We start from the raw sequence: 12506 nt of genomic DNA on the forward strand, positions 1-12506 counted from the left end.
AGACGTCGGCGCCCCGGCTCGGTCCCCCGGCCGCCGCGTGCAGCCCCGCCGCCGCCTCCAGGCCGGCCAGGAGGGCTCTGATCTTCGATAGCGAAGATGGCTGCAGGCTGCCTGCTGGCCTTGACTCTGACACTTTTCCAGTCTTGCCTGATCGGCCCCTCGAGCCAGGAGCCCTTCCCTTCGGCCGTCACGTAAGTCGGCAGCGGGTCCGGGCAGGGACTGGAGGCCGGGGTCCCGACTCGGCGCCAGGCTGCCGTGGGGGGCGGGGAGCGCGGCTGGGAGCCGCCGAGGCCGGCAGGGTGGGCGGGCGAGCCTTGCACTGCTGGCCGCTGGAATGAGCTCGGAACCGGCGTGCGAGCCTCGGCCCGCCGCGCCCGCCTTCCCGGGGAACGTCCGCCAGCCGTCGGCGGCGTCTCAGCCAGGTCTCCGAGGATGCTGCACGCTGAAGACTGTAGCCGGACTTGGGGAAAAACTTTGCAGGCATACCCAGCTCCCACCAAGCCAGGCTAGATGAAAAGTTGTGTTTCCGTTAGGTATTTCACAGAGTTAATTTCAGGCTGGCCCGGGTAGCTCGCGCTTCTCCTGTACTTGGCCCCTAGGATGCTAATTGCTGTGCTGTCCAAACTCATTTAGAGCCCAAATTACTAGGAGCGCCTGACAGCTTCCTTGGTTTCCAGCCAGTTCACTCCCGGCAGCTGAGCGTGCTGTCCACCCCAGAGCTCACAGGTACCAGGGCCACCAAAGCCAACCTATCCAACCCTTTATTTGAAACATCTAAGAGCCGACAAACACGCCGTTCCTGTTCTTAGAATGAATAGAACCCCTATTCTTTGAGGGAGGAACTATTTCCACAGTCTCCTGCAATTTTCTCTTATTTTTAACATTTCTAAAATAACTTTCAAAAAAAAAAAGCCGTTGCTATTCTGGAAATAGAGTGTTGAAAGGTAGCTGTAGTCACAGGGCGGAAGGGAAGGCAATGTAACCGTTCTCCGCTCTCTCAGGCTGCTAGAAGCAATCAGAGTCAGTGGCACATATAATATATACATATTTTTTAAAAAGCGCTGAATAGCTTATCTGGCATCCTGGGAAAGCATTTATTTTGGTTCTTGAAGGTACTTTAAAGCTTCTCAGAGTAGGTAGTCTTAAGTGGGTGAGTCACTTAAATGCATTTTACATAACAAAAACAAAGCCCAAGGTAGCCTTCCCAGCTTTTATGCTGCGGGGAATCACTTGCTGTCCTTTGTTGGCAGAAAGCTGGATCCTGGAGTTTTGGGGGGGGGGGCATACACTAGAAGTGCACCCTTGCTAGCTGGAACCCGACAGCTATTATTTTAGATTTGGCCTAGAACATTTATCACCTTAGGCGTCAGTGCAAGCATCTAGAGATGCATATTCCAGCCCTGAGAAAGGGGATGTCTAATATTTTTGTCATTGATTTACAGTAATGTTCTCTTTAGGTAATATTCCATAAAAATGATTGCACATCATTTTTGTTATGAAGCAAAAGGGTGAATGCCATCTGTAGAGCTTCGTTTAATTGGCAGAATGTTCCAACTGTTTAATTTTAAGCATGAAAAGTCTAAGAATTTCCAAGATGCTACAAAACCATTCAGTCTTATTAAGAAATCACACTTTTGCTTATTTATATTTTTAGTACTTCTGAAGCTTGGCCTATTACATAAGAACTCAGGTGACGCTCGTGCATTTTGTGTCAAAGAAGTTGCAGCTCTTAGGAAGTCATATTCTTAACGTGCTCAGATCACACCTTTTTAGTGTTGTTTTATATTCATTTGCCAATATTGCTATCGTTTAGGGAGGGTGCTTCCTCATATTAAGGAAAACAAAATGCAAAAAAAACCCCATTCATTCTGAGCATCTCATAGTAAAATATTGTTGTAAAGATTCTTGTTAGAAGAACATCTGTAATAAATGCTTTCCCCAATTTAAGTAACTTCATTTCCTGCTCAGGTATGTGCTAAAGATTTGAACATTATCAAATAGGCACTTAAGATAGGGATTGCGATTCCTTTTCTTTGAAAGGATTTGAGTTGCTTTCCAACAATGGGAGTATGAAAATGTTTTCTGACCATGTGAAACATTATCAGGGACTCAGAGCAGGCTTTGTGGCTCCAAGTCAGTGGACTGAGGGTAGTACTCACAATGCTTTTGGAAGCCTTCCCGCTTCTGCAGTTCTTTATCTGTAAAGGTAGTAATTCTGTCTTCGGAGGAAGGGTAGTTGACATCCGTACTTGGTGTTAGACTTGTGAATAAAATCTGTGAAAACACATGTGGCATCAATCTCATCAAGAAACAGTGCCATTTGCTTTGCTTGCATGACAAAGAAATTAAATACAGTGGTCAAGCTCAGATCCTCTGGGGGAAAAAAATCAGGATTATAAGAAGGGAATCCAAAGATTGTTACAGTTACTAACGGCAAATTAGGATGCTTCTCTTTATAAGTTTTCTTATGATTGCAGTTTTATTTTTCAGCAAAAATATAAAATGAGAATTTTTTATTTTCAGAGGAGGAAGACCATGCCTTTAACACGCTGTAACATTAATTAGGCACTAATTGGAGTTGGTGCTGAATTACAATCATAATGAACATATTTTTTAGCAATGCTTGTAGGAAAGACTTTAGTTTTATTATAATAAGCATATTACTCTACATACTGAATTTTCTGCCCTGTTTTAACATTTTAACATAGTATATCCTTCTGTAATAAATAGTAAACATATCCTAACAATTAGCATTCAAACAATGAATTTATTTTCAGGAAAAGGAATTTTGATACAGTTTTTATTTTTATTTTTTCTGGGCTAGATGTTTCTTTCCAAATCAAGGTGTGAAACAAAAAGCCTGATGTGCTACCGAGCATGCAGGCTTCTTGGCTTCTGCTGTGCTGGAAGACACATTAGCTTCATGCCATTCTGTGCACAGGTTACATTGGGGTTTCAGAGTGATTTCTCAAAAAGGACAGCCTTCTTTCTGGAAAGAATTTCTTGGCACTTATGCTAAAACATATCTATTTTAAAATTCAGGAACACATGCACACTGATCAGTATAGTAATGTTAATTTAAAATCTGTTCTTAATTTAAGACCCTGTTTATATATAATCTGCTTTTAATGGATTATAGTTAAAATTAAGCTTTTATCTCAGTCATATCAAAGTGCAACCTGGTGAACAACAGTTGAATGAAAGCCAATTACTATTTTGAGTTTGATTATATCTTTATAAAGATCTAAATATTTAACCAAGAATTTAGTTACTTTAAGAAATAAACATAAAATATCATAAAATTAGTAGTTTGAGTACTGAATTATTTTGATACATATAATCATATTCTGTATTATGCAGACATATTGCTGGATGTCATGATGTTGGATGATGGGTATCAGCTATTCTACGCTTTAGGACTGGGGGAGCTGGTTATGCTCACTTGACTTTTCTATTTGTGTTCTGCATGACATAAGGACGTCCATCTTATTAAAGAATACAAAATAAAATAGTATATATATGGAATCTAAAATGGATGAGTGTTAAGAAGACCCCTTTCTCAATTTCCAATTGGTTCTCATGAGCCTAACAACAAAAGAGCATTTATTACTCCACAGGTGTTTGGGTAGAATATGAAACAGCAGGTGTATTTCTCTGTATAAATATTAGCATAATGTTTAATTTGTTATTGTTATATGTATGTATTTAAGTGGCTATTTGGATTGATATTTTAGTGAGCATTAGGCCAACTGAAATAAAATCTAAAACATTATTTTAGAAAAATATATACAGTAATATAAGCTTAGGGGTTATAAAAAGAATCTAAATGGAGGATGTATCTTTCCTTTTTCCAGTGAGTTTTATTAATTATAATAACACCTGGATACCTTTCTATTGTTTCTCTGATATGAAAATAACAATGCAGTATGCTTCTGTGCTTTTCCGTGAAGATGCATGCAAGTAAAGTATTGTCTTTAAGCTTATTATTTGCTTTTAGAGTGTAAATTCATAGCAAGGTATGTAGAATTTTGAAAATGATTCAATATTTGTGCTCACAACTGTTATTTAATCCATATGTTCTCTGTAACATCGTTATATAAAATACCTATGCATTCTTTTCCCTATTTTCAATCCAGATATGAATTTCCAAGACAGTATTATTTTCTTCTTAATCTTCGTTCCTACTATTTATCTTCAATGAAGTTTTAGTTTAAAGCTGGGGATTTAAGTGGGTGAGATGAACTATTTTTTTGTGCAATTATGCAATTTTAAATCTCCTTCCATAGCCACCGAGAAAGTTATGACATAAGCAGGTAGGATACTTTGAAGAAATCAGAATTTGCTTTAATGTTTCTAAAATGTAACATTTTATGGTTGAAAAGTAACAGCCTTCCATCAGCTGTGTTAAAAGAGAGGTCTGAAGTAGGGTGTCAAAGAGCGTGGAAGCTGCTTCCGCAGGGAAGGAATTGTTCTGCTGTTTCCACGCCGTTTCCTGAGGGCCTGCAGCGCACACTGTGTGCTGTGTCTCGAGGTGTGGCAGACCACCTTTCTTCTCCTGGACGGCCTATAAGTGGCACTATAACTTTTCCAGCCTTTCATGCAGTTGCTTTCCTGTCCACTTGAGCTGAGCAGTGCTCGCCAGCCGTGGAGCCTGCACATGATTTACCTCGGCTTTTATGTGCAATAAGACATGAAAATGGGGGCATCGTTTTCTTTGTAGTGTTGGAAGACAATGTCAGTTGAACGCAGGATAACAACTTGTACTGAAATGCTGGGAAGCCTCACACATTTGTCTCTTAGTGCAAGGATCTAAAGATTTAGTCTATAATTAGATAAGTTGTCAAGTGTGTACGGTTATAGTATTCTTTAATTCCTAGATAATATTTTGTGTGTTAAAATATACATGCATGAGTATATATTTGCATACATACATACATACACACAAACACATACTGGATGGTTTGCTAGATTGAAAAACCTTTGCCGTGTGAGGTCATTCCCAGGGTCCATGCTGTAAGACGTCTGTTAATCACTTCCTGTCTTCAAGGTTAAATCTCATTTCACGTATTAGCATTGCTTGTTAAGAGGAGTGAGTGTGACGTCATAGATAAGAGTAACTTACAAATGAAACCACTGCACTTTAAACCTTGGCCACCCCTGAGGAAGTCCACCTGTAACAGGCAGTTTTACTTTGCATTTATATAGAGTATGCACCAATGTTTGTAAGAGTTAAATGTATTTGGTAGTATATTTTAGAAATGAAGGCATCGTGTGAAGGTTTGAGATTATATAAAATATGAACTTTCATGCATTCCTTGTTTAAAGGCTTCCTTTTATAGTGATTTAGCACATAGAAACCAATAATACTATTAGCATTTAAAACAATGAATCAAGTCAGTGGCCATTTCTTTCTTTACTTTTGGAATTTGTTTGCACAGATTCTAATAATGTTACAAACAAGAAAGCCATTGGCCTGTGGCCCAAGCAAGCAGGTGCACATTTGTTTTTAATTGAATATATATTTATTTTAATTTCGTATATATATATATATATAATCTCATCCTGATTCTGAATTATCAAAATTAATATATATGATATATGACATATATCACATATAAATTACATCAGTATTGAAGTTCTCTTTGAATATGAATGCGGAACATTTCAGGCTAAATGTTATTTTAACATATGCTTCTGCTGATTTTTTTTTAAAACCATATGTTCAGTGAATTAAAAAATTAGGATACATTTAAAATTCAGTATCATGAATGCAAGAACAAGTTAAAGTAGAAATGATGGCATAGAAAATGATGGTTTTTGTCCGCTTTGAGCAGGTCACTTGGAGGCTAAGCTCCCTGTCCACGTTCTTCTCCACGGGCAATGAGATTTTACTATGGTTCTCTCCTGGTGCTCGAGGGAAAATAATGCTTACAGTCTTGTTTTCAGTGCTGTGTGTCATTTCTTTTTCTTTCTGCCCATGAGTGTACACTGAATACTAATCATAATCAACTGTGATTGAGCATGGGCATCAAACCAAAGAGGGGCATTTTTATCTCCCTCTCCCTGGGGTGTCCATAGCCAGCTCTTAAGTTCAGGTCTTTCTTGCTTGACTCTCTGCTCAGGGTTTGCTGAGACTTCTTCCTCCCCTCCAAGGAAAATTTGTGAGGATGGTGGTTCACAGGTGAATCTGTCCACATAACTGACACTTCCGTCAGAGCCATCAGACAGTCTAGACTATTGTTTCCTTTGACATTGGCCCAGAGGGACAAATAGGGAAGAGATGGGGAAAGTGTCCCTCTCTAAGGTGCCCTGGCTGGCCATAGAAAGGGCTGGCCAGACGAGCGAGCCTTATCCGCAGAGTTGAAAGAGGAATAGCTCAATAAAATAAATGAGGTCAGACACACTGGGAAAATTGCTTGTTTGTAAATGGTGATCAACACGCCTTGTGATAACACTGCCGGGGAGTGATGCCAAAAGGTGGGGTAGAGAAAGGAGCCCTCAGATTTACGAGTTACAGACCTGCAGAGGCTGGAGGTAGCAGGCTGCTATTTTCACAGTATTGCCACCCCTGGCGCTTTTCTAGAGTGTAGCTATTTTCACTGTATTGTGATCATCCCTTGCTCTTTTCTAGCGTGATCTTTCTTGGACTTGAAATACTGCTCACTAAGCGTGACATTCATTTTAGAGACCTAAACATTCAGCTTAAGGACTACAGACATTAAACTTGTCTAGACCTCAAAAACATAAAAGTACTTACAAATTCATATGTTTTTATGAACCCCTAGGGAAGTGGTTCCTTGGGTAAGAAATATTAGCATAATATTTTATTAAAAGCTTAAAGTGTTAATTATCAAGCATGAGGCTCCGTAACAAAATTTCTTCCATGAGATTATAAGAAACAAAATAACCCATAGATGAGCAGGCTTCTAGGAGAGCGCTCAAAACAATTAGGACCAATAGTGTATTTGATTTTTTTTGGAAATAGTTTTAACTTATACTTTCTCTTTTAATATTTTCTGCTCCAAATATTTCAACATAAGATATACTTGAATCCAACAATTAATGTAATCATTATTCAGTGCAAATCATGTGCTTCACCGAAGTCCATCCTAGGAATACAAATTGAGGAAGGGCGCCCCCGTGAATGGCAATCACAGTTCCAAATTAGGTGTCAAACAGTGGGATGCAAGGCCAAGCAAAAGGCAGGAGACCTTTGGAAAAGCAGGGTCTACTGAAACATGGCTTGTTGTGTGGGAGGCATGGCTAGGCGGGAAGACTTGCTGGAGGGATGGCTGCTCTTTGTTCTGGCTAGAGTTCCTTACATTGTAACCTGATGGAGAATCATAGTGAACACAGCCCAGGAACAGTTACAGTAACTCTGCTATGTAAACTGTGTGTCTTCATCCTTTGTTGTTCGGAATTGTAAAGGGAGGAAAAAGTGGCGGCAGGTTTTGAGCCACAGGATGTACCAAATGACTAAAAAGGGGCCATGTTAGTGACAGAGGTGAGGAGAGAAGGTGTTAGACTAACTCAACATCGTTTGACAAGTGTCACTTGAGAGCCTCAAAATAGGAGCTAGGAGAAAGTGAAGGAGGTGGAGGACGTACTGTGGAGAAGACATTTCGGGTCTTGATGATGAGAGGGTCTGGGAAATCAGAAAGGGGGAAAGCTGGAGATGAAGCTCAGTCCTCCAGCAGGTAGATGGTGTGTTCATTAAACTTCATTCCCCGAGGAGGAATGCAGGCAAAGGGTTGAAGGTGGAGAGATAGGTACCTTTACTGTATGTTGCTGAGTTTGTACTATTCTGCACGCCTTTAGAACTCTATCTGTGGGTGTTTGGGGGTCATGTCAGAATAGCTGTTTGAAGCCAGAAGAAGAGTTCAGGAAGAATATCTGGTATCCATAATGGAGATTTTCCAAAGAGGTTTGAGGCACTTTTCCTTTGCAGAGCGGCCCGACAGTACGGTCACATTGAGGATGTCATCAGGCTGGTGGCACAGAAGAGAAAGAAGTTTCCGTAGTGTTGGTGACAGAAGCGTGGCTCCTGCTCTCGGAGGGCATGCAGGAAACCGGGGATATGGAGACAGCAAGCGCAGACTGCTCTTTCCAGGAATTTGGCAACGTGAGGAAAGCGAGAAATCTAGAACGAATTCAGAATGAGAACGGTGAAAGGATTTGGAATTCTTCAGTCTTGAGAAGAGGAGTTATATTAGGGCATTTGACTTGGTTATTTCCCATACTCCTTTTTTGGAGAGAGATTGTCTTCTTGACTGTAGCTTTCAATGACTGAATCTAATGTGTTTGTGTTTGTCCGGTGGTTTGAGTAAGAATGGCCACCAGAGGCTCATGTATTTGAATGCTTGGTCACCAGGAAGTGCCATTATTTAAAAGGAGTGTGGCCTTGCTGGAGGAAGGTTGTCAATGGGGATGGCTTTGAGGTGTTAGAAGCCCAAGTCAGGGCCAGTCTGTCTTCTTCCTGCTGCCGATGGACCAGGGTGTAACTCTGAGCTTCTGCTCCAGAAACTAAGCAAGGCTTTATTAAATACTTTCTCTTGCAAGGGTTGCTATGGTCATGGTGTCTCTTCACGGCAATAGAGCAGTGGAAGACATGCTTGTGATTTAAAGTTGTAATATCATGGATCAGATTCCAAAGGTATTTCTTGGCAATTCTACATTTTTATTGATTTTCAGTTCAATGTTAGTGGTTTACTCCCTTGTATTCTTTATAACCATCCTCCCATGTCAATAGCGAATCAAGCAAACAAGAGGATAAACTTGATAAAATGACAAATCACCGCAGATCAAATATTCCGGCCAGGTGTGTCCTGGGTCAACCCTCTTGGAAGCATCTCAGGTGTCCCAGAGGTCCTAAAATTACTGGCAGCTGCCTTACAGGTTGCATGAATGGATGAATGGTTAGGATGACGGCTGCCAACAGTTCCAAGCATTAATCTTGATCACATTGGTCCCATTACAGTTTGGAAAAGCCACCCTTGTGGTTTGTGGGAAGAGATGGAAAGAATGAAGGGCTATTATTGCCCTTCTGTGACTTCTTTTTCTTTTCAAAATTCCCTTCCCATGGGTATTCATGGTTTGAGCTATTCACTTTTTCCTTTTTCTCCTTGCCTTTCTTCTTTCCTTCCTTCCCTCTCTCTCTCTCTCTCTCTCTCTCTCTCTCTCTCTCTCTCTCTCTCTCTCTCATCACCTATCTATCATCTATCACCTATCTATCATCTATCTATCTATCTATCTATCTATCTATCTATCTATCTATCTATCTATCTATCTATCTATCTATCTATCATCTATCGGCAAGGTGTTACCACATAGCTCATGTTGGTCTTGAAATCATCATTGCCCCCAGAACTCTGGGATTATAACTGTGTGCCATCATCCCAGCCTTATCTGAGCTAGTTTGGATTCTCCACCAGCAGTGAGCACTACTGATGCCTGTACTATATTACTTTCACTCCTGATAGCTTTCCTATCACTTTGGTATCTGAGCACCTTCTCAAGTGCCAGGCACTTTGTAGTCTAATAATGTCCATGTTTTCAAATCCATCTCACCTTCAAAATAGTCCTTTAAGGTAAGTCTTACTATCGCGAGAAATTGTAATTATTCGGCCATAAATAAGGCTGCACTTCTGGGTTCTAGAGCCATGCATATGCAGATAGGCCCTTAGGCAATTGCCTGAATGTTAAAAGGGGCCCTGCGTGACCCACGTGCGCGCATGCGTGGTTTTATCCGCGCATGACTCAGCTAAACCCTGTGCGCATGCATGAGCCCGTCATCTGTGCAATCTGCACGTGAAGTAGTCACACCAAACCGCTGTGCGCATGCGCTAGGCAGTTTTTAAAAAGCTGGATGCGCCATCTTCCTCTCTCTCTGTATGATTCCCCAGGCCTGTACACACTCCCTTCTAATAAACTCCTAAGCGGGTTTGTTGCGTGCTCCATGTTTTCTTCTCTCTCGCACGAGGTAATTTCAGAAATGCCTTTGGATTTTGTTTTGCGTGAAGATTAAATACTGAACGGATAGATTCTAGGCTCTCCCCGTCCCCTGTTCTGTGGCTGCCCATGGGCCGGTTGAGGGGTGAGCATTAATTATCTGATTGACTCACAGGGATGAGACAGAGATAAACAGGGCCCACAGAGAGGAGAACAGAACTAAGCATCAGCTTCTGTCTGTAGAACAACTATAGTATAGTTCCTGCATCACAGCACCACAGTAGAGATCAGTTGAGGGGGTTGGGAGACCTCAGAGAACTTTTTTTTTTTTTTTTGATTTTTCGAGACAGGGTTTCTCTGTAGCGTTTGGTTCCTGTCCTGGAACTAGCTCTTGTAGGCCAGGCTGGCCTCGAACTCACAGAGATCCGCCTGCCTCTGCCTCCCGAGTGCTGGGATTTAAGGCGTGCGCCACCACCGCCCAGCCTCAGAGAACTTTTTAATGACCAGAGTTTACTATTCACACTTTGCTTGGCTTCTCTGTCTTTAAAAGACCATGAATCAATACCTATGGTTCAACGAGCTGGATTATTGTGCACTTGGGCTATGAGAAAAAAAACAAATGAATGGAAAAAAGAAAAACCAAACAAACGATTGCTTCAAAAAGCCTTAACGGTGTGTCTTTCTAAAACCATACAAAGGAGATGAAGGCAAAGATGCAATGCAATGAGAGTGGGGAGGGGTAAGAGAAGTGCTGCATCCCTAGGCTAAGGACGGAAGTGGGGTGCTCCACAGGACCAGGAAGAAAGCAGAGCCAAGGAGCCTGTGCTGTGTGTCGTCCTGACATTGCAGCTAGCACCTGGTATATGAGCAGAGAGCTCCAGGAGATTGCGTCTGTCTTTAAAGTCACAATTTCGCCACTGCTAACCTCTTTTTGTCGAAGATGAGAGCTTTTAGCTGCGGAGCTGCGCATTTGAGATTTAAGCTAGCTGTCCATTCATGCTGTTTATTGAATTGATCTCAGACAGTCCTGCACACAGAATGAGGCTTCAGTCACCATCAGGGGAGTCAGCAAGGACCTGCCTACGAGACACCAAAAGGCCTCTGTTCATCAGCTTACCCAGCCGAAGATTCTTTCCACTCAGAAACCCCACCCGGTCACGCATGGCCTTTCACAAATACTATACTAGCTGGAAAAGAAACACTTAGAATTTCTATTGTAAATTTTGATTGACTCAATTACCAAGAGATGTTTTAATTAAGCCATGCATTCATGCGTGACCCATGAGCACTCCTCCATGATAACATAGAAGCAGCAAGTTTTCAAATGCCATGGAACCTGCCTTTAGTGTGGCAGTCACTTTGACATTTGCCACAGATTCTTAGGGCGCTTGTCACTTTAAGAATACCAACCCTCCTTTGCCGTGACATCATATTAGAACTGACTTAAATTTGCATCTGTAAAAATGTTAGGAGACTTGAACAAATGGGCTGTGTGTAGCCTCAGGGGGATGGGTCCTAATGAAGGGTGGGCAGGCTGCTGCCAATCCAACATCGTGCACGCTTGGCTCTTTGGCCAAACACCTGATTTTCCTGTTAAAATAAATGTAGGAATTGGAATTAATTTTCATGAGGCAAAACTGCATTGTGTGAGTATGTAGCTTGCTTCCCAGGAGGTTAATACATGGGTATGAAGGTTTACCGGTGAGTAATTGTTTAAAATTTATAGTAATTCTCAATGGTAATAAATAAACATGGGGGAATGGTAACTCATCACGGAGTAAACCACGCATGATAATTAGATGAGATCACTCATTCTTTAAATGATCAAGTGAGACACAACCTGTCTGTGTGATGTCTCAAAGCCAGCTGAGTCCATGGTTGTAAATGTCTGTGACAGAGGGGGGCATCTTAGGGTTCAAAGCCTAGAATGATACCCTATTTCTCGTTCTTTTCCACAAGTGAAGTATATTGTTCTCCATACTCTGATTTTATACTGCACAGAGCGATTGAACCCTGGCTTAAACAGGCTGTGCAGGGGCTATGTTATCTTCTCCCAGTGTTTACTTTGTATCCCTAAATGAAGCCACAGATATAGATCTGTCAACATATATGTGTATGCTGCCTATATAAACTTTACATGTACACTTTTATATAACTGAAATTTATGACAAATTATGAACGTGGATTCTGATAATGAATAAATATTTAGAAGATAGTATAAAAATCTAAAAATGCTTTCTGCCAGCCAGATTAAGGATCAGAAATTTCACTAGAAGTATAGAAAGTATCCAAGTGTGTATATGTGTCATGTGCAGTTGCTGGTTGTCGTTTCTGTTTGTACCTGCTCTGAGCCCTGTGCGAATGAGTCTTTTCTTTGACAGTGCTCAAAAAACATAGTGATTCCCTATTGAAACACTTGCTGGAGTGATAGGTGAGTTGGTGTCCATATTCATAACCACTGAGCGTGCTGGGCTATCTCAGTGTGAAGCTGCAGGTAGACAGTCTGAGCCGTGCTGGGCTATCTCAGTGTGAAGCTGCAGGTAGACAGTCTGAGCCGT

At 41.4% G+C, this 12506-nt stretch overlaps 1 protein-coding gene across 2 annotated transcripts in view; it reads left to right on the top strand.

Moving 5' to 3' along the window:
• Positions 1-6: 6 nt before the first annotated feature.
• Positions 7-12506, top strand: part of Cacna2d1 (calcium voltage-gated channel auxiliary subunit alpha2delta 1) — a 441225-nt gene continuing 428725 nt past the window's right edge. For both annotated transcript variants that reach the window (XM_005358331.3, XM_005358334.3), the window contains exon 1: positions 7-191. In XM_005358331.3, the coding sequence (XP_005358388.1) occupies positions 97-191 (95 nt within the window). In that variant the 5' untranslated portion in view covers positions 7-96. The remainder of the gene's footprint in view (positions 192-12506) is intronic.

The sequence above is a fragment of the Microtus ochrogaster genome, chromosome 26 (assembly GCF_000317375.1).
Source record: "Microtus ochrogaster isolate Prairie Vole_2 chromosome 26, MicOch1.0, whole genome shotgun sequence".
In the NCBI taxonomy this organism is placed as follows: domain Eukaryota; kingdom Metazoa; phylum Chordata; class Mammalia; order Rodentia; family Cricetidae; genus Microtus; species Microtus ochrogaster.